We start from the raw sequence: 21,250 nt of genomic DNA on the forward strand, positions 1-21,250 counted from the left end.
GATTCCTCACCCCCCACCAACACCCCCAACCCAACGCTGTGGTTTCAAAAAAAAAAAAATTAATTGCTCTGACACTTTTGTATTTCGTGTTTTAGATCTTCAAAATTACGTAGTACTTGTGTCCTTTGTTTTCTCGACACCTTCTTTGCCTACTAATAAATAAATAAATAAATAAATCCTAAAGCTGTTGTTTTGCCCAGGTCATAGAGTAATCCGAGATGTAATTGATAGGTTAGGTGTTCATTACTTGAGTCTGAAACCTTACGCGATGGGTAAATGCCAACTCCTTTTTAAATAGTTCTAGTAAAGACTCAAAAAAATAAATACATAAATAAATAAATTGTAACTATTTGTATCAGCTGCGTAGTGTACTTCAGCAACAGTTTTCATCTTAGCAAAGAGTATAACGACATGTTCATTTAATTTTAAAAGCACATTTAAAATCCACAAAGTGCCGTCACATTTGTTATTAATAAACAGGATATACATTGTGGCTTTAACGAGAATCATTAATACATATTTAAGCATTGTAATTGTCATTGTTAAGCATTGTTATTAATATTGTAATCATATGATTATTTGCTTGGCATGGTGATTGAGCACCAATATGTTTTGTTTGTTTGTTTTTTGTTTTGTTTTCTTGCAGAGGTTTTACAGTTCCTTTTATTTTTATTATTATTTATACAAGTTGCATATTTAGCCATGAATGTAAGGGGTTAAATCACGTTTGGCTACTTAGTTCTCTGCGGATTCCTGACAAAGAGTCAGTTCTCTTCATGGTCTGAGCCTGGCACAACGCGGGGCCCAAGTGGCAAAACGGCAGGGAAACATGCCAGGTCTGCCATTCGCTCAGGTTACTATTGCCTTCGGGCAATCCGGGAGGTTTTAGGACGACCTTTATTACCTGATGTACTTGATTGCTGTTGATGTTTTATATAAAACTGTGAAGTACATCAGACAAAAAGATTATACATAACGAGATTAACCAATGAATATACTTGATTGCATCTATATTTTATTCGTATTTCTTTGTAAACCAAAAATGTAAGGGGATATTCTCCTTTGTACTTGTGTCTCAAAAGTTTACAACCCATTCAATCAACTGTTTATTTTACAGTGGTCTCTATGCTGATTCGGTGTACCAAAAACTATATCAAATATATCATTGATCAACGTTAAAAGTAATGAATCATATTTAATCACAAATATGAATTAATCACAAAATAATATAGTTGTCGAGTGAATACTTTCGACTGTAACAGTATTTGCGTTTGTGAGTGTAGGCATATCGTTTTTAAAAGGTGCTTTAAATCCAGTTTAAGGACTGACACTTGCTCTTGACTGAGGGCGCCTGACTCGCACACAGCCAGGAGACTGATCTGCGTCACATGGCAGGGGCGACGTGACTGGAAACAAGCCCCGCCCACCGCTAGAGCATATCTGGGCTACGCTTTAAAAGCGCACCTCTCCCGGGAATGCACTCTGGTGTCTTAATAAACCACAGGGAGATGCCATCGCAAGACGACGTAAGAGACTCTGATGGTCACAATGTTAGAGGTGAGGAGCCTCAGATGTTCCTGCTTAATCTTTTCACTGGCCAAAATGGTTTAAATCGCTTTTATGGCCGTTCCGAAAGACAAACTTTAAAAGGAAAGTGTTATTAGTCAAAGTAGCGAATTAAACAGGATGCACCTTTTGTCCATCTATGTGCTGCTTTGAAAAGGGAACTTGCGCGCTTGCTAAAATTATGGTTTTCATAGATCACTTAGTTTTGCGAGCAATCATTAAGTTTGGCGTTTCAGTTATCGCACAAGTCTGATGTCACCCATCGGTTATCACTCGTATTTTATATCAAGAATCACTTCTATTTTGTAACAGTCGTTTTATGTCAGGTATCACTCATATTTTATACCACATTACAGTAGCAGATGTGCTTTTCTTCCAGTATGTATGTTTTTGGTTGTAGTTTGATTGTATTGTGGTTCTCGCCATTATGATGTGATTGAAATGTCCTGAGTGTTTTTCATGTTCTTTTATTGTTGCACAGTAAAATGTAATTCTATCTCCGGAATTACAATACATATGAAGCACAATAATAATCCACAGTGCCTGACCTCATGGTATGATCATGGTATGAATAAAAATATAAATGTTTAAAAGAGGATATTTCTTGGGAAACAATGGGTCATAAACCTGCACTTTGAGGGAGAACTATTCAATGACTTGCTTTCACCAGTATTCACCAGTATCAAGCATGTCTGTAAAGTGAATTTTTAGGACTTTTGTTGCCTTTTCTTTATTTGGATGAATAATGTCAACCTGACACTCATCTTAAAATGATTTCTGGCCTGAGGTGAAGTTTCAGATTGTTTAATATATGGATTATTATTATTAAGATATGGATTATTTCTTGTTGTTTTTGTCATTCCTACCCTTGTTAGGAGAGGGCCTGGGCTGCTGTGGCTGGACCTTGGTTATCCTCTCTGGTATCCTGGTGATGTTTACCTTTCCCATTTCCATCTTCTTTTGTATCAAGGTATGCAGGTAGCAGAACAAATAATGTAATTTAACTGGTTTAGCTGTCAGTTAACCGCTATAGTATGTCTGTGTAACAATATTCAAGTTTACAAGCTATTTATGTTTCTTTGTTATTTCTTAATAAACAATTTTGGATTGTTCAAAACTTCAAATATTCAAACTTCAATTTCTATCTGTAAAATTTCATATATAGCAAATAGGCTTTCCCAAAGATACAGCACAAGTAATATGCTTTTCATCGTGGTTTCTATTTTAGATTGTAAAGGAGTATGAACGGGCTGTCATATTCCGACTCGGCCACGTCACCTCTGGAAGGGCGAAGGGGCCTGGTGAGTAAGAGGAGAATGCTGGAGCGACACCAGCACCCCCCTGCTGCTATACATCAAACACAACTACATGACCAAAAGCATTTCCCAATCTGACAAATAATGAGTCAAGACATAACAAATTTATACCAATTAAACAGCCATATTACAGTCTCCAAATCCAATCTTCAAGAGCTGCCTCAGGAGACCATTCAACCCATCATGCTCATTTGGTGTCCTTTTATAACTAAGTGATCCAAAGATCACCTCCAGTCTATTTTTGAATGTTCCCAAATTGTCAACTTCAACCACATCACTGGGGAGTTTGTTCCAGACTGTGATGCCTGTGTGTGAAGAAGTGTCTCCTGTTTTCCATCTTGAATGCCTTGAAGCCCAATTTCCATTTGTTTCCCCGGGTTCATGTGTCCCTGCTGATCTGCTTTCATGTGATCTACAGCTGCAGTTGCATGTTCAAAGAACTCTAATAAATTACTAAGACATGGTCTGCCTCGTCTAAACCCATATTGACTATCACCAAGAATATGGTTTTTATTAAGATGCTCCTTTATTTTCCGTGTTAAATTTTTGTCAAAAATGTTACAAGTAATGCAGGTGTGACTGATTGGTTTGTAATTTCCTGGCTCAGTTTTGTCCCCTTTCTTGTGGATATCTATGACATTTGCAGTTTTCCAAACAGTTGGTACATCCCCTGTTCTAAGCGTCAATTGAAATATTTTAGTTAGCAGCCTATACATTTCCATAATTTCTTTAAGTACTTCTGGAGATATACCAGGTGAGGCCAAGGTGATCTGTTTTATTTTTAATTCTGCTTCATTCATCTTGACCTATTGTATCTAACTCATTGCTTAACTGGACAAATTGAACTTTGTACGAAGTAGTGGTGATTACAGGCAATTATATAAATACATATACAATGCACAGAAGACCCCAAAAAAACCTGGGCAACTCAAAATTGGTATATCACAGGGGAACAGGTAATCTCTGGAATCATTTAACAAACATAAGTATAAATGATACATTACTTATTAGGCTTAATGGGTTAATTGCATAGAATTGAAATGTGCATACTAGGGATGATCCTGTGGGTAGTACGCAGCTCTCTACTAACTCTGCAAGTTTGTTGCAATTGACTATTATTAAATATCGGCCTACCTGTACATCAAAAACCATGTGCTTGTAAACATAAATAAACATGATTACCCTTCGAGACTTATTTTAAACTACAAGGGGATGGAGTTTTTATTGTTGTTTATATGGATTATCTGTAAACAAAACAAAAAATCTATACACTATTAGCTAACATCACATCATCAATAAAGTATGCAAATTAGCACCAAAGCTTCGAACCTTCGAAGGTAGAAATTGACCCTTCAGGACAGCCCTAAAAATGAGTCGTGAAGCTCCAGGCAACTTTTAATTAGTTTTCTTTCCTTCCCTGTAGGTCTTTTCTTCATCTTGCCCTGCACTGACTCTGTTGTGAAAGTCGATCTGAGAACAGTCTCCTTTGATATCCCTCCACAAGAGGTACTGACTTCCCTCCTTTGTGTATAAACACAATACGTCTCCATGTCATCTTTCAGAAATTCTTCCAGAAGCTTTTTCAGGATTGTAGTATGTCAGGTAATCTAACCAAGAGCAAGAAAAATGAAATGTGTGGGTAATGGGATTTTTTATTAATTTTTGTACTTCATTTGTGGCTTCTGGGACTGTTACTATCCATTACAATGGCTCCTGGGTGCTAATGTCTCCCACTGTATTGCAGATCCTGACTAAAGACTCTGTGACTGTGTCTGTGGATGGAGTGGTCTACTTCAGAGTCCAGTCGGCCATCTCCTCAGTGATCAATGTGAGAAATGCTAACTTCTCCACCCGTTTGCTGGCTCAGACCACTCTGAGGAACGTCCTGGGCACAAAGAACCTGTCTGAGCTGCTCTCTGACCGTGAGGAGATCTCCCACAACATGCAGGTACTAAAGCACACCTCCATTCAAAACAATAGGTTAGTTTTCTTAGCAGAACTTAGCAGTGAGGTAGAAATGGATATGTAGTGGACTAAGTTTTGCCATTATCAAGCAGTATTTAGTCTGTATTTAGGATGGATTTTGATTCCTAGTTGATAGGCAGGTTTTTTCATCCATGAAAGAAAGATAATTTGATCAGAAGTCTTTATGGTGTAGATGAAATGACACAAAACATTTCAACATGGAACACATTATAGGCAGCATGTTAAAGGAATGCAATGTTGAGCATATGCAGATGTTTAATCTGTCCTCCTACCTTTTCTCATGTGAAATCGGAGAATGTGTATCTGAGAAAGACAACCATAATAAAGCAAAGCGATGGTTCAGGTGGGAAACTCGCTTATGCCTCGGTTCCACTGGCTTAAGCATCTGTGTTGTGCCATGCCGTGCCGGACGCGTCCGTCCTCAAATGCGTCCCAGAGCTTTTTTTAGCAAAACCAGGCCGCTGTGAAGTCCGTCCCTTTAAAATTGTTAAAGTTCGACTCGGTAAAGACAGGCACGTCGCATCTTTTAAAGCACACTAGGTCATGTGGGAAAAAAGTTTTGACCCAAACTTCAGTGGCATCATTTTTTACAGTGGGTTCAGTTCCCAAAACAGCAAAGGAAGCTATTTTGGAAAAATGCACAAAAGTCTGCGCAAAGGATTTAAGAGCCTTTAGCATGTTTGAAACACCCGCGTTCACTGAGTTAGCGCAGACAATATTAGACACGGGAGCAACACATGGACAGTGTAATGTGAAGGACCTTCTTCCATCTGGTGTGACGATATCACGTTTTACACAGAAAAAAATATGAAAGTCTCAGGGCAGAGCTCCTGCCAACAGTTAGGAAAGCCATAGCCGATGTACTGGCATGTGGAGCATCCACAGACATGTGGACAAATGACCATAGGAAGGTCAGTTACACCTATATCACATTGCATTATATAGATGACAACTGGGAGTTTAATAGTAGCGTCATATATACATGTGCATTTCCAGCAAAGAAAACGGCCTTAAACCTAAAGACAGAAATGCTCAAGCAACTGAGTGAAATTGGTCTGACCCCAGACGAGATTAACAGACTGGTGTTTGTCAGTGACCAAGCTGAAAATGTGCAGGCAGCGCTCTCCCAATGGGTGCACAACAGCTGTATAGCAAATATACTGAATACAGTGCTGAAGCACACCTTCAAGAAGTCTAAAGAAGGTGATGAAGAGGATGATCATGGAGAGGAGGAAGAACTGCAACATGTTAGAGCCTGTATTGAGCAATGCAAGACCATGACGACATTTTTTAAACACTCTGGATTACAACTCCAACTCAAGCAGTCTTTGAAACAAGAATGTGAAACTGTGAATGTGAATACTAAACTGGAGATGGTCAAATCTGTGCTTGATGCATTTGAAGACATTCAGTCCATTTTGCTTGAACGAGGAGAGATGCATCTCATGAGTTACATATCCAAAGACATTCTTCAGCTGCTTGTCCAATTCCTGCAGCCTTTTAAGCAGGCAACTGAAGAGCTCAGTGGCTCAAACTATCCAACAATTAACTTAGTGGCCCTCTGGAAAACCACACTGATGACCCATTGCCAATTCACCCAAGCTGATCCAGTACCACTCAGGATACTGAAATGCAGGTGAGATGTAGTCTAATATTTATAACTCGTTGCCTGTATATGCATGTATATTTGTATTTGTGTGTGTATTGTATCCTATATGTGAAGCAATTTGTAACTGCTTTTTTAAAGTGCTATATAAAAAGTTTTTTATATTATTATTATTATTATTATTAATAATAATAATAATAATAATAATAATAATAATGTATTCACCGTTTGCTATAGTTAGACCTAATAAATGTTATGTTACTGGATTATTCTATTCTTTTGTATTCTGTTCTATTCAATAGGTGCATGGGACTTCTGGCTGAACGGATAGTTTTGGGACAGCATGAAAAGCTTGGTGTGCTGCTCTGGCCAAAATTCAAACAGCTTCGGATGTTCACCTGTGCAGAGAGGGAGGACATATATGAAAGTGCACGTAGAGAGTTGGCCAGCTTCCCCCCATCTGAAAGAGCTACAACTGAGGTGAAATCCCAGCAGATGAAAGAGGAAGATAAAGAGGAGATGGCTGGGCCAGCGCCACTCTTCAGCCAGTGGGCTGACATCGAGAATGCTGAATTTGACACAGGGCCCGACGAACTGGAACAATATTTGCAACACAACCCCACAATACAGAATGATAGAGACATCATTACTTTTTGGAAACATAACCTAAATATATTCCCATCAATGGCCCAACTGGCAAGAAAAATACATTGTGTGCCTGCATCCAGTGTGAGTTGTGAGTCGGCTTTCAGCATCTCTGGTCACACGTTGGAGAATTGTCGGACCTGCCTTAGCACTGCTAGTGTAAATACCTTGCTGTTTCTGAACAGCAACATGTGAGCATTAAAATGAAAGCAGGCCTACACCAAGAAATTATTTTTGCACAGCATATTTAGCATTTCATATTTGATGGCAATTAATTTTTTTATCCATAAGTTCCGACCTAGGTCAAGGCTTCAAGAACACATTTTAAAATAGAATTAGGATATACACTCACCTAAAGGATTATTAGGAACACCATACTAATACTGTGTTTGACCCCTTTTCGCCTTCAGAACTGCCTTAATTCTACGTGGCATTGATTCAACAAGGTGCTGAAAGCATTCTTTAGAAATGTTGGCCCATATTGATAGGATAGCATCTTGCAGTTGATGGAGATTTGTGGGATGCACATCCAGGGCACGAAGCTCCCGTTCCACCACATCCCAAAGATGCTCTATTGGGTTGAGATCTGGTGACTGTGGGGGCCAGTTTAGTACAGTGAACTCATTGTCATGTTCAAGAAACCAATTTGAAATGATTCGACCTTTGTGACATGGTGCATTATCCTGCTGGAAGTAGCCATCAGAGGATGGGTACATGGTGGTCATAAAGGGATGGACATGGTCAGAAACAATGCTCAGGTAGGCCGTGGCATTTAAACGATGCCCAATTGGCACTAAGGGGCCTAAAGTGTGCCAAGAAAACATCCCCCACACCATTACACCACCACCACCAGCCTGCACAGTGGTAACAAGGCATGATGGATCCATGTTCTCATTCTGTTTACGCCAAATTCTGACTCTACCATCTGAATGTCTCAACAGAAATCGAGACTCATCAAACCAGGCAACATTTTTCCAGTCTTCAACTGTCCAATTTTGGTGAGCTTGTGCAAATTGTAGCCTCTTTTTCCTATTTGTAGTGGAGATGAGTGGTACCCGGTGGGGTCTTCTGCTGTTGTAGCCCATCCGCCTCAAGGTTGTACGTGTTGTGGCTTCACAAATGCTTTGCTGCATACCTCGGTTGTAACGAGTGGTTATTTCAGTCAAAGTTGCTCTTCTATCAGCTTGAATCAGTCGGCCCATTCTCCTCTGACCTCTAGCATCAACAAGGCATTTTCACCCACAGGACTGCCGCATACTGGATGTTTTTCCCTTTTCACACCATTCTTTGTAAACCCTAGAAATGGTTGTGCGTGAAAATCCCAGTAACTGAGCAGATTGTGAAATACTCAGACCGGCACCAACAACCATGGCACGCTCAAAATTGCTTAAATCACCTTTCTTTCCCATTCAGACATTCAGTTTGGAGTTCAGGAGATTGTCTTGACCAGGACCACACCCCTAAATGCATTGAAGCAACTGTCATGTGATTGGTTGATTAGATAATTGCATTAATGAGAAATTGAACAGGTGTTCCTAATAATCTATTAGGTGAGTGTATATAATAGCAAATGACTGGTAGTGGCAATTGAATGCACGTTGATTGCACACTGCAGTGACATAATAGCTGAAAGAGAAGATGGCTATGGTTGTTTTTTTGCAGACAAAGTTTTATAACATATATTACACCTAAAAGCACCAGTCTGTCTACTTAAAAGCTTTTTTTTGTTGTTCATTACTTCAAAACAGTATTTTGTTTGTTTAATTAAGTAAAGCTAGCCATCAATAAAAGTTTTTTGTTGACATGAAATGCATGGTTTCTATATAACTTTATTATATTTCTATATTATTTTTTATATTTTAAATATTTTAATCTGTTCCTGGCACAGTAAATATCGATTGACTTAAGTTAAATTTTGTTGCGTTTTCCTGTTTCTATTGTGTAGTGCAACAGCAAATGCAACAAACAGCAACAAAATCTGACATGAACTGTAACATAAATGTTGTCTCTCTCTGACGCTCAAATTGCGTTAAAAAAGCTTATATTTCAGGTTTCTCCAGCTAATGCGTATGTCTGAGTCAACCAGAGCTTCTGCAGTGACGCGATGGCTTTACCAATTGACGATTGACTCTTTCATTTAGAAGGCGGGACTTATTCCGCCATATCGGTGTTTGACAGATGACGTAAACCGAAGTGCATTATTGGCGTCGGCACGATTTTTGAGATATTGTGGTTAGAACATAAGAACATAAGAAAGTTTACAAATGAGAGGAGGCCATTCGACCCATTGTGCTCGTTCGGTGTCCATTAATAACTGAGTGATCCAAGAATCTTATCCAGTCTATTCAGCTATGTAGAAGCTGAAGGATTGGGAACTACATCGTCGTCATCGTTGGAGTTCGTTAGTTTTGTATCTAAAATCTATGGCAGACGCGTCTCCGAGCACAGATGACAGCAGATTAGTAATGCTAACGTCAGCGCCGTGGCACTGAACCAGCATCGTTATTATAGTTCAAAAGGGCAAACAGTGGAAGTTGTCGTATTATGCGAGATACAAAAAAGCTGCAAAGTCGTGTTTGTCCTCCGCCACCGTGACAAGTGGACATTTGAACTGAAATAATGAGAGGATTATACTCGCTTTCAATCAGCAAGAGGAGCAACATTTTACCAGCTGTCCTGGCAAGGAGGATGGATGCATCACGGTCAGGTACAGGAGATCGAGAAGCTACTAACGTTAGGTAAGACACAACGTTTTATTTTAACAACCTGTACATTAACTTGTTAATAGCGATTAGCTGTGGGATCTGTGCCGATCGGGTTCAATCGGGTCTGTGTGTCCCAGCCGGGTCCGGGTCCAGATTTCAAATAATAGACGGGTCCGAGTCGGGTCCGGGTAGTACATTTACGGCATTTCTCGGTTCTGCACGGGTCCGGGTCCAAACTTTCAAATAATAGACGGGTCCGGGTCGGGTCCGGGTAGCACATTTTCGGGTCTCTTCGGGTTCGGGCACACAATTTTGGACCCGTGAAGACCTCTAGTAGAAAATTCAGTATCAGACTGCCTTGCTTATGCAGATTTCTTCTGGAAACCCTAATTTAGTGTTGTGGATCTTTTTCACTGTGGATATCATTTGCTATTTGCTCCTTTTACTTCTTCCTGCTGTCTCCAGATGTCGCTTGATGCCGCTACAGAAATCTGGGGTATAAAGGTGGAGCGTGTTGAGATCAAGGATGTCAAGCTGCCTTTTCAGCTGCAGAGGGCCATGGCAGCTGAGGCAGAGGCTACCAGAGAGGCCAGAGCCAAGGTACTGTGAATAATGTATTAAAAAGGTTGTTGATCTGTTCTGATACAGCAACAAAGTTGCAATGCACAAATTGCCTTTAATCATTTTGTGGTTATTGTTTTTATTAGTAAGTACTTTCAATTGACATGATTGGCTTGTTTATCTGGTATCAATATCAGAAGAAATAATAAATGCTGAATAAAGTCCTGTTATCTAGTGTCCCCCATACATATCACCCACAGTGGTCAAGTCCTCTGAAAACGAGACCGGGTTGATACACAGTGAGGTTGTTCTGTATGAATTAAGATGAACATAAGAAATAAGAAAGTTTACAAATGAGAGGAAGCCATTCAACCCATCCTGCTCATTTAGTGTCCATTAATAACTAAGTGATCCAAGGATACTATCCAGCAGAGGTGGTGACTTGAGTCAAGTGACTTGGGACTTGAGTTAACTCAAGTCAGAATTGATGAGACTTGGGACTTGACTGGACAAAAGCTGAAATGACTTAGGCTTGACTGACTTGGCAATCACTGACTTGTGACTTGACTTGACTTGTGGATGTTTTACTTTATTGAGTGGGTTTTCAGCCACGGTGGACTAATTCTACAACCACATTGTGCACAGATGAGTGACAGGGTTCTGTCCAACTTGATATTTTGCAAATTCAATCCTCTGTAGTACAAGTACAATACTTAATTGATGCATGATGACATCTAGCAACATGGTTGATGTTCTTCTACTTATGTTAGAAGTAAGGCTCAGTGGTAGCAGTGTGCATTTTCTGCTTTGGACCAAAAAGAAAACCCATATTCATATTTTATCCTTGGATTTTGTCCCATAATACACCAATATACATTACTGTGCAAAAGTGTGTTGAAGCAAACTTTTTTGTGGATATTTTCATTTTAATAAAACCGGCTGAGAGAGTTTTGAGTTTTGATCAGAAAATTTATTCGTACAAGCTTGGGGAAGAAAGACACATGGAGGCAGTCTCCACGAGGTTTCTCTCCAAAGATACAGTTTCAAACAGGCACATTTATACAGACCAGACAGGAGAGATAACATGGACCACATGTCTGTCCCGTGATGAGCGCAAGCCCGGTCCCTGCCTGACAACTGCTCAGGAAAACCCATATATGGTTAAACCGGGGAAAATGTAGTGTTTAATAGAAGGGGGGTTTGTATGATGTATCAAGCCCAAATTGCTGGTGAAAACTGGTTCAAAAGCATATACATATATATATTTATATATAAATACACACACACACACACACAACTGTTTTGTATTATTTATTATAATGTATGTTTTTAATTGATACATTAATTTGAGACTGTAACCCCAAAAATTGAGTTTTATACAATTAGTCATGACAGCAACGGCTGCAGGCTACTTAAGATAGGTTTCATATTATATTTGTATATCAGTTGGCACAGTGGTTAGAGAACAGCACTATGAATCTTGTGATCTGGGTTTGATTCCTGATTAGTTATTTTCTTATGTGTACATTATTATTACAGTTTTTTAAATATATAATTTCCTGGAGTTAAATGGTATCAGAGTAGAAATAATAAGTCCCAAAATAATGACTTGTTGACACCTCTGCTATCCAGTCTATTATTAAAAGTTCCCAAATTTCCAGCTTCAACCACATCGCTGGGGAGTTTGTTCCAGATTCTGACACCTCTCTGTGTGAAGAAGTATGTCCTGTTTCCGGGCTTGAATGCCTTGAAGCCCAATTCCCATTTGTGTCCCTTGGTTTGTGTATCCCTGCTGATCTGGAAAAGCTCCTCTGGTTTGATGTGGTCGATATCTTTCATGATTTTGAAGACTTGAATCAATTCCCCCACGTAGTCTCCTCTGTTCCAGGGTGAACGGTTTCAGTTCCCTCAGTCTCTCAGAATAGGACATTCCCTTCAAACATGGAATAAGTCTGGTTGCTCTCCTTATAGTGGACATTTTTGAAACCTGCATGTATTACCTTACATTTGTCCACACTGAATTTCATCTGCCAGGTGTCGGCCCACAACTGAATATTATCTAAGTCCTTTTGAATAACCTGTGCTGCCGTGATTGTATCTGCTTAGCCACCTATTTTAGTATCATCTGCAAATTTGACAAGTTTGCTAATTATCCCAGAGTCCAGATCATTTATTTAGATTAAAAAAAGCAAAGGCCCTAGTACTGATCCCTGTGGCACTCCACTAACAACCTCACTCCAGTTAGAAGCAACTCCTCTTATCGACACCCTCTGTTTGCTATACATCAACCAGTTCAAAATCCATCCTCTTAAATTACAATTACTTACATTTTCAAGTCCCTCAAAGCATGACTTTACATTTGATACCAAACAAGCCAGGTGTTCTTTTACAGTTAATGTACATTTGAAATGTGTTGATCAAAAGTAGCCAGCAGCTTGGTTGTGTGCTGGCTGGTGGTTCCTTGGAATTCCAGGGGGGGCTGGTGTGATGCCCATGTGAGTGGAGGATAAATTAGGATGCATGAATAATTCCCTGAACAAATGTTAGTTTTGTATTGCATGTGAAATGTAAATGGTTGTTTTAGCTAATGCTCTTTCTTTTAAGACCAAACATGGCAAGTGCATTAATTGTGTCATTACATTTAGTTTTAAGTTTGTTATCAAACTGGGGAAGAAGCTAGCTAATGCTTCTGCTACCAGCATGTAGTTTGGGTTTGGTGCCCTTGAATGTCTTAAAGTACATTTAATGTTTTTGTTTTACCAAAATCTTGCAGTGCTGAATTAAATGGGAATTTGGTGCTAGAGACTGGACATGGCAGTCCTGCTTTCTGCGGTGTACCCATTTGAAATACTTCCAGCATGGAATGTTATCTGTCGTGCTTTAGTAAACACAAGCTTGTATCGTAAAATACAGAACTTCAGTGCTGTCTCCTGTCATAGTTAACTCCTTTACCACAAGCCTAAACTGCTCAACTAGGAAGGTAGGAAAGTTTGTGTATACATTTGCCAAATTAAGGTCATATGTTTTACAATACAAACAGCAGACTAACACAACAGTAAAAATCAACAGTATAAGTATGGAAGTGAGCTTCCATCTAGTTCTGAAAAGTTTGTCTAGTCTTGTAGAGCTGCTTTTTCCTGGTTTCTCCTGAGGAACCATCCTGGGAGGAAAGGAAACATTACAAAGGAAACCTGGGGTGTTTTTTTTTTTCAACTGTCAGAGATACAGTGAAAGGATTTCATTGGATTCCAACAATACAGGAAACGCAGACCACATGACTACTGTTTCTCTTAGTGGCTAAAGGCCAGGGGCCCACAAAGATGGGAGCTTTGTTTTAATCAAATGAAAATGAAATGATTTCTGTCATTTAGGAACTAGTGGTAACGAAGACCTGCACATGAATACTTGAACTTTGAATACTTATGCTGTAATTTTTAGTTTTATTTGTTTTTGTCAGTAATTTTACTTGCCAGTACTATCTTTACAAATGTCAGTTGAGCTGCTGTCTCCTTGTTGGCCAGTGCTCTTCCTGCTGAGGGCCCAGACTTACAGACTGTGAACATCAACCCCTCAGGAAGGCTCTGCAGTGCGGTGTGTGCTGCTCTCTGACCCGCCTCCTCTCTTGCTCCAGGTTATAGCAGCAGAGGGGGAGATGAATGCCTCACGGGCCTTGAAAGAAGCCTCCCTGGTGATTGCTGAGTCTCCCTCCGCCTTGCAGCTGCGCTACATGCAGACCCTCACCACCATCGCCAGTGAGAATAACTCCACCATCATCTTCCCCCTGCCTATTGACGTGCTGCAGACCTTCCTGACCAAGGGGAAGTGAACCAGTGGCGGAACTAGAGTTTTATAGCTGTATAGGGTGGCCAAGACTAATTTAGGGGGTCAATAGACCATGACAGAAAATGTGTGTGTAACCCTAACCTGGCATCTATGGAACATTAATGAATCCTATGATTGCTGATTAGAGGTAGAAGTGATAATTCACTTACCCCGGAGTTCTTCATTGTGGCAAATAGTGTGGTCCTAAAGGGTTACTTCACTAGAACTCTTTAACATACTATGACTAGTCAGTGTCTCTACCTCGGAACTGCAGCTCAATTTCTTTATCTCTCACACACACACACACACACATCAACTACGAGCCTAGGTGTTGGGGTAAAATTGCTTCCAGTAAGATACTAGTTAAAACTTGCTCTTATAAGGGTTTCCTTGTTCTTATTTGGATTTCTCTGCTCAGACTTATCTGTGTGGCAGATAGAGATAATTTCTACTGCCGTGGACATTCTTTAGTTAACGTACCAAAACTATATAACATGTTCTTATCAGTATAGTGTGTGCTGTGTCCTTGGTACCAGTGCTTCCATGTCTGGATGAAATATTGTTTCCCCAATTATAAAGAATACCTCATGAATTATTGCTTGCCGTGTCTCGGAACTGCACCGGGACATATGCCAAGAAAATATCATCCAGGTTCGAACCTGCTTTGAAATATTGCTTGTAGATGTATAAAAGGCTGTGTGAAACTTTCAATAAACGAAGATAAACGAACAGACATTGTCAATGACTTTACTTCCCGGGCCTGTCTCCTGCTGAGAGTCTACACTGTTACTGGAAGCGCTCACTGGGGTGCCCGTTTCACTGGGACCCGAAGGGTTGCTTCAACTGAAGCATTGTACCTTAACACTAAGTTACTAGTTAGATCATGGCTAGCCCTACTCTGCGGTAAGTAACTTAGCTAGCTATAATTTCTTACACCTTCACGATAGCAAACAGGCTATCTGCAAATTGTGGTCATCTTTTCAGTAACGTTAATAGATTTCAAGTTCTGAGTTCAAGTACGAAAATCTAACTGAGTTAATGGATTTCAAATTGCTAAATGTTAACTTGCTGAACACTGACAGCTGTAGCCTACTAGTTACCACACATTAGCTAAACATGTGTATACTGTAACTTACGACACTGTACTGTATATGCGTGTATTACTAGCACAGATGTAAACATAATGTTAGGCTAAATTGGGAACCGATCTCTCTTATCTGATTAACTGTCTGTTAATACAGCCAAAGGTCTAACGTTAACTTACACAGCGACTCAACTTTCTTAAAAGTTGTTCAGGAAACCTAAATCCGATGCTAAACTTTAAAACTTACTTCAAATATGATGTTTTCGCCAATTGCGAAAAGAGCTTGTGGAGCTGTGAAAATATTCTCTCTTCTTCTTCTGTATGTTCTTCTTATTCTTCTGTATCTCGCAACCGACATTAATATTCTCTCTTCCCCGTCCTCGATGTGAAAAATGTGCTGCCGAACGTCAAAATAAATGCTTCTTTCAACAAGAGGTGAAATGAGATGTCAATCAGCATCAAACTGCCAGTAGCAAATGACATTTTGGGGTGGCACCCGGCCAATCAGATGTCAGGGAACCACTCTTGCTCCGCCTTTTGGGCCTTTTCATTTTAAAGATGTTGCTTTGCTTTTAATAGGACTGTGTCCATGTGATTTGCTGCTGATTAAGACTTTTTATGTACTACTCACATGGAAAAAGGGGTTGCAACATCCCTTAACAAAAATATCTTTACCCCCTCCAATAGGACACTGGGGGCTGAAACCGAAATCCAATCTCTCTCTCTCTCTCTCTCTCTCTCTCTCTCTCTCTCTCTCTCTCTCTCTCTCTCTCTCTCTCTCTCTCTCTCTCTCTCTCTCTCTCTCTCTCTCTCTCTCTCTCTCTCTCTCTCTCTCTCTCTCTCTCTCTCTCTCTCTCTCTCTCTCTCTCTCGAACCAGAAACTCGCTGCCACAGCTCAACCTGTAGCTCTGTTGCCTGAACCGGAACCAGAAACCAACCAAGTCTTTGCCGGCAACAGAAGAGTTAAACTGGGAGAAGGAGATTGAGCCGTACGAAGAATTCTTTTAAGGGACTTTATTAAATAAAGAACTTTACAGACTGCGCATGCCCGCCTGTGCCCACCTGATCAGTGGACAATTGACTAAGTCGACTGTATACGAAAGTGTTCAGTCATTTAAATAGCTATTTGAGTCTTAAGAAACTTGACCCTTGGAACGAACAGGGCCCTGCTTTCCTCAAAGACTTTGTGTTTTCTTAAATATAAATGTGTGTTGCATTAAACTGTTTTGTTGATAACAACGCCGAGAAATATCTTCTCATTCCTGTTTAACTGTTTAGTCTGAAATTGACACAAGTTAATAGACACCAGATTATAGGTGGCCCTGCCTATCCTTAATCATTGAATAATAATCAGTTAATGGAAATTGTGGTAACAAGTAATGATAGGATCTTTCTCGGCACCTAAACGTAAATGAGACTGATATATATACACTCACCTAAAAGATTATTAGGAACACCATACTAATACTGTGTTTGACCCCCTTTCGCCTTCAGAACTGCCTTAATTCTACGTGGCATTGATTCAACAAGGTGCTGAAAGCATTCTTTAGAAATGTTGGCCCATATTGATAGGATAGCATCTTGCAGTTGATGGAGATTTGTGGGATGCACATCCAGGGTACGAAGCTCCCGTTCCACCACATCCCTATTGGGTTGAGATCTGGTGACTGTGGGGGCCAGTTTAGTACAGTGAACTCATTGTCATGTTCAAGAAACCAATTTGAAATGATTCGACCTTTGTGACATGGTGCATTATCCTGCTGGAAGTAGCCATCAGAGGATGGGTACATGGTGGTCATAAAGGGATGGACATGGTCAGAAACAATGCTCAGGTAGGCCGTGGCATTTAAACGATGCCCAGTTGGCACTAAGGGGCCTAAAGTGTGCCAAGAAAACATCCCCCACACCATTACACCACCACCAGCAGCCTGCACAGTGGTAACAAGGCATGATGGATCCATGTTCTCATTCTGTTTACGCCAAATTCTGACTCTGAATGTCTCAACAGAAATCGAGACTCATCAGACCAGGCAACATTTTTCCAGTCTTCAACTGTCCAATTTTGGTGAGCTTGTGCAAATTGTAGCCTCTTTTTCCTATTTGTAGTGGAGATGAGTGGTACCCGGTGGGGTCTTCTGCTGTTGTAGCCCATCCGCCTCAAGGTTGTACGAGTTGTGGCTTCACAAATGCTTTGCTGCATACCTCGGTTGTAACGAGTGGTTATTTCAGTCAAAGTTGCTCTTCTATCAGCTTGAATCAGTCGGCCCATTCTCCTCTGACCTCTAGCATCAACAAGGCATTTTCGCCCACAGGACTGCCGCATACTGGATGTTTTTCCCTTTTCACACCATTCTTTGTAAACCCTAGAAATGGTTGTGCGTGAAAATCCCAGTAACTGAGCAGATTGTGAAATACTCAGACCGGCCCGTCTGGCACCAACAACCATGGCACGCTCAAAATTGCTTAAATCACCTTTCTTTCCCATTCAGACATTCAGTTTGGAGTTCAGGAGATTGTCTTGACCAGGACCACACCCCTAAATGCATTAAAGCAACTGCCATGTGATTGGTTGGTTAGATAATTGCATTAATGAGAAATTGAACAGGTGTTCCTAATAATCCTTTAGGTGAGTGTATAACAAGAAGTTACCTGACATAAATACTAACCTGCATAGTTATTTAATGTCTGACTAACAATACTAATGAGAGACTCACCTTCGTCTTACTAACCGGTATTGTAGTCAATGTGTTTATAACCTTTTTTGTTAACGATTTGTGTGTTATCATATGCGATCCCATGGTCTTTGATTTGGTCACAGAAGTGATTTGTCTTTGATTTGTTGATCTAGAGTTGAATTTTAATTAGTTTTTCCCTTTTGTATAATTAGTGTAGTGCTACATTTAGTCTTTGTTTTTGAATAAATTTGACAATTTATATCTTTGGAATTGGTGTCTGCGTCCAATTATTACAGAAATTGAGTTCTACAAGATTCCAGGATTCGTGATAAGGTGATACTATAAATTCACTTCTTTAATTGAAATGTATAAGTGTACCTTACGCTACAAGAACATAAGTGACATTTCTATTTAATCACTGAGAGAAAACAGTACAGAGTTACTAAATACATGTATCACACCACAATAATAGGCAACTTCCTATTAGTAATTAGAGGATTGTCTTTTCATCTGTAATTTGTATGTATTGTATATATTTGATTCCTGTAATTGTTCATATTTAATGACAATGAAAATTGAAAGATGTAAATATGTGCTATGTTACTTTTTATGTATGACCTGATGGACTTCATTGTTGTTGGTTATATCAGACTTCCACTCAACAAACCCAGTTAAATAAATAAATAAATATCAGCTTGAGTGATTTCACTCATTTACACACAGCAGTGGCCAGTAGTGGGCCTATATCAAGAGACAACAATAATGTTAGCTAACAGAAATGCATCTGTCATTACTGCCTTCAGTGCTGTAACCATAGTGTAAAGTGGCCAAATAATAAGCTGCCCAGTGTTTGGCAAGATGGGCACTGGCTGTGATTTCTGTTCCAACAGAGCTCTTGATTGCTTAATTGAACCTTAATTGAAGTAATCAATAATTTCTTAATCAGAGCATTTTCATTATTTTAAACAGTAGGGGGTTTAAGTTAAGCATAGAATTGTATGAATAACATATTAAAGAACCAACAGTTTTTTACACAATTTGAAAAGTACAATCTAAGCCAGTTGTTCATTCAATGGAGCCATTGAGGGTCCGGTTGAACAGAAAGCAGCAGGTCGGGGCCTAACCGATGAGCCACTGCCCTCTGCTCAAACCTGCAGCTCGCCAGGCAGCTGCGACCAGATCCAACACGATTCATATTAAAGATGCAACTCGGGTCCGAGACCGGCACCAGCCAATAAGAGTCGAGCACATCCACGAAAACAAGTTACATTACTTTAAGTTTTTGATTTTGATTTTCGTAAGTATTGATTCAAATACCTCAAATAACAATAGTTGTTTTGGGGCATCATGATGAAAAAGACCTAAATTCGGTGAAATCCTGCCTGTCGTTAAATGTGAGCAGCCCACCATTTTAAATATCGGTTGGGTTTTAAAAAATCGCATTAGTGTGAGTTTTACTTTTAAGTTTTACTTTGCAGAATAATCTGAAGCAGAGTGACCATGATTTCACTTCGCTGTAAAATCATGGTTGCTCAGTGTCACATTGTTGTGCAGAGTAAAGTGTAGAAACGTAAACTATGTAGTTCATAGTCAGAGCCAGGGATCAAACCTGGATCCATCATAGCTATAGTACGGCACTCTCCCGACTGAGCTACTCGCACAAATGTATATAATGCTGTGTTTATGTGAGAGCTGTGATGCGCTGTACCAGGAACTAGATGTTTTCTAAATATCATCTCGTGTGGGGTTTCATTGTTTGTGTAGACAATTACACTAAACGCTGAAGTATGTACACTCACCTAAAGGATTATTAGGAACACCTGTTCAATTTCTCATTAATGCAATTATCTAACCAACCAATCACATGGCAGTTGCTTCAATGCATTTAGGGGTGTGGTCCTGGTCAAGACAATCTCCTGAACTCCAAACTGAATGTCTGAATGGGAAAGAAAGGTGATTTAAGCAATTTTGAGCGTGGCATGGTTGTTGGTGCCAGACGGGCCGGTCTGAGTATTTCACAATCTGCTCAGTTACTGGGATTTTCACGCACAACCATTTCTAGGGTTTACAAAGAATGGTGTGAAAAGGGAAAAACATCCAGTATGCGGCAGTCCTGTGGGCGAAAATGCCTTGTTGATGCTAGAGGTCAGAGGAGAATGGGCCGACTGATTCAAGCTGATAGAAGAGCAACTTTGACTGAAATAACCACTCGTTACAACCGAGGTATGCAGCAAAGCATTTGTGAAGCCACAACACGTACAACCTTGAGGCGGATGGGCTACAACAGCAGAAGACCCCACCGGGTACCACTCATCTCCACTACAAATAGTAAAAAGAGGCTACAATTTGCACAAGCTCACCAAAATTGGACAGTTGAAGACTGGAAAAATGTTGCCTGGTCTGATGAGTCTTGATTTCTGTTGAGACATTCAGATGGTAGAGTCAGAATTTGGCGTAAACAGAATGAGAACATGGATCCATCATGCCTTGTTACCACTGTGCAGGCTGGTGGTGGTGGTGTAATGGTGTGGGGGATGTTTTCTTGGCACACATTAGGCCCCTTAGTGCCAACTGGGCATCGTTTAAATGCCACGGCCTACCTGAGCATTGTTTCTGACCATGTCCATCCCTTTATGACCACCATGTACCCATCCTCTGATGGCTACTTCCAGCAGGATAATGCACCATGTCACAAAGGTCGAATCATTTCAAATTGGTTTCTTGAACATGACAATGAGTTCACTGTACTAAACTGGCCCCCACAGTCACCAGATCTCAACCCAATAGAGCATCTTTGGGATGTGGTGGAACGGGAGCTTCGTGCCCTGGATGTCCATCCCACAAATCTCCATCAACTGCAAGATGCTATCCTATCAATATGGGCCAACATTTCTAAAGAATGCTTTCAGCACCTTGTTGAATCAATGCCACGTAGAATTAAGGCAGTTCTGAAGGCGAAAGGGGGTCAAACACAGTATTAGTATGGTGTTCCTAATAATCCTTTAGGTGAGTGTATGTCGGCCAATAAGCGCACTGGACACCGCCCACTGGCTGTGATTGACAGATTGGGTTTGTATGACGTAATTCACTGGTAAAATGATCGAGCGTAGAAACACACCGTGTTCGTGCAAAAATAATTTTTCTACACTTGCGGTTTTTATTTTATACTTCTTTTACTTAGGAATAAATAACAAAACAAATGTTGAAATAAATACACGAATATTAAATAAATACATACATGTCCATGCCGATTCCAATGTTAGCGATTCATTTAACATGTAGGA

The 21,250-nt window shown here is 40.1% G+C and overlaps 1 protein-coding gene across 1 annotated transcript; it reads left to right on the forward strand.

The window, feature by feature from the left end:
- Positions 1–1,430: 1,430 nt before the first annotated feature.
- LOC136746964 (stomatin-like) lies at positions 1,431–14,936 on the forward strand. The gene is made up of 7 exons (XM_066699879.1): positions 1,431–1,557; positions 2,442–2,536; positions 2,795–2,867; positions 4,306–4,388; positions 4,627–4,830; positions 10,290–10,424; positions 14,017–14,936. The coding sequence occupies exons 1-7, from the start codon at positions 1,476–1,478 to the stop codon at positions 14,209–14,211; spliced, it is 867 nt and encodes a 288-aa protein (XP_066555976.1). The 5' UTR covers positions 1,431–1,475; the 3' UTR covers positions 14,212–14,936.
- The last annotated feature ends 6,314 nt before the right edge of the window (positions 14,937–21,250 follow it).

The sequence above is a fragment of the Amia ocellicauda genome, chromosome 3, assembly GCF_036373705.1.
Source record: "Amia ocellicauda isolate fAmiCal2 chromosome 3, fAmiCal2.hap1, whole genome shotgun sequence".
Lineage (NCBI taxonomy): Eukaryota > Metazoa > Chordata > Actinopteri > Amiiformes > Amiidae > Amia > Amia ocellicauda.

Excerpts from the sequence above, each read along its gene's own strand:
- LOC136746964 (XM_066699879.1), top strand. The coding sequence starts at position 1,476 with ATGCACTCTGGTGTCTTAATAAACCACAGGGAGATGCCATCGCAAGAC. Across the intron at positions 1,558-2,441 it reads TGATGGTCACAATGTTAGAG|GAGAGGGCCTGGGCTGCTGT; the intron begins GTGAGGAGCCTC and ends TACCCTTGTTAG. Across the intron at positions 4,389-4,626 it reads TTGATATCCCTCCACAAGAG|ATCCTGACTAAAGACTCTGT; the intron begins GTACTGACTTCC and ends ACTGTATTGCAG.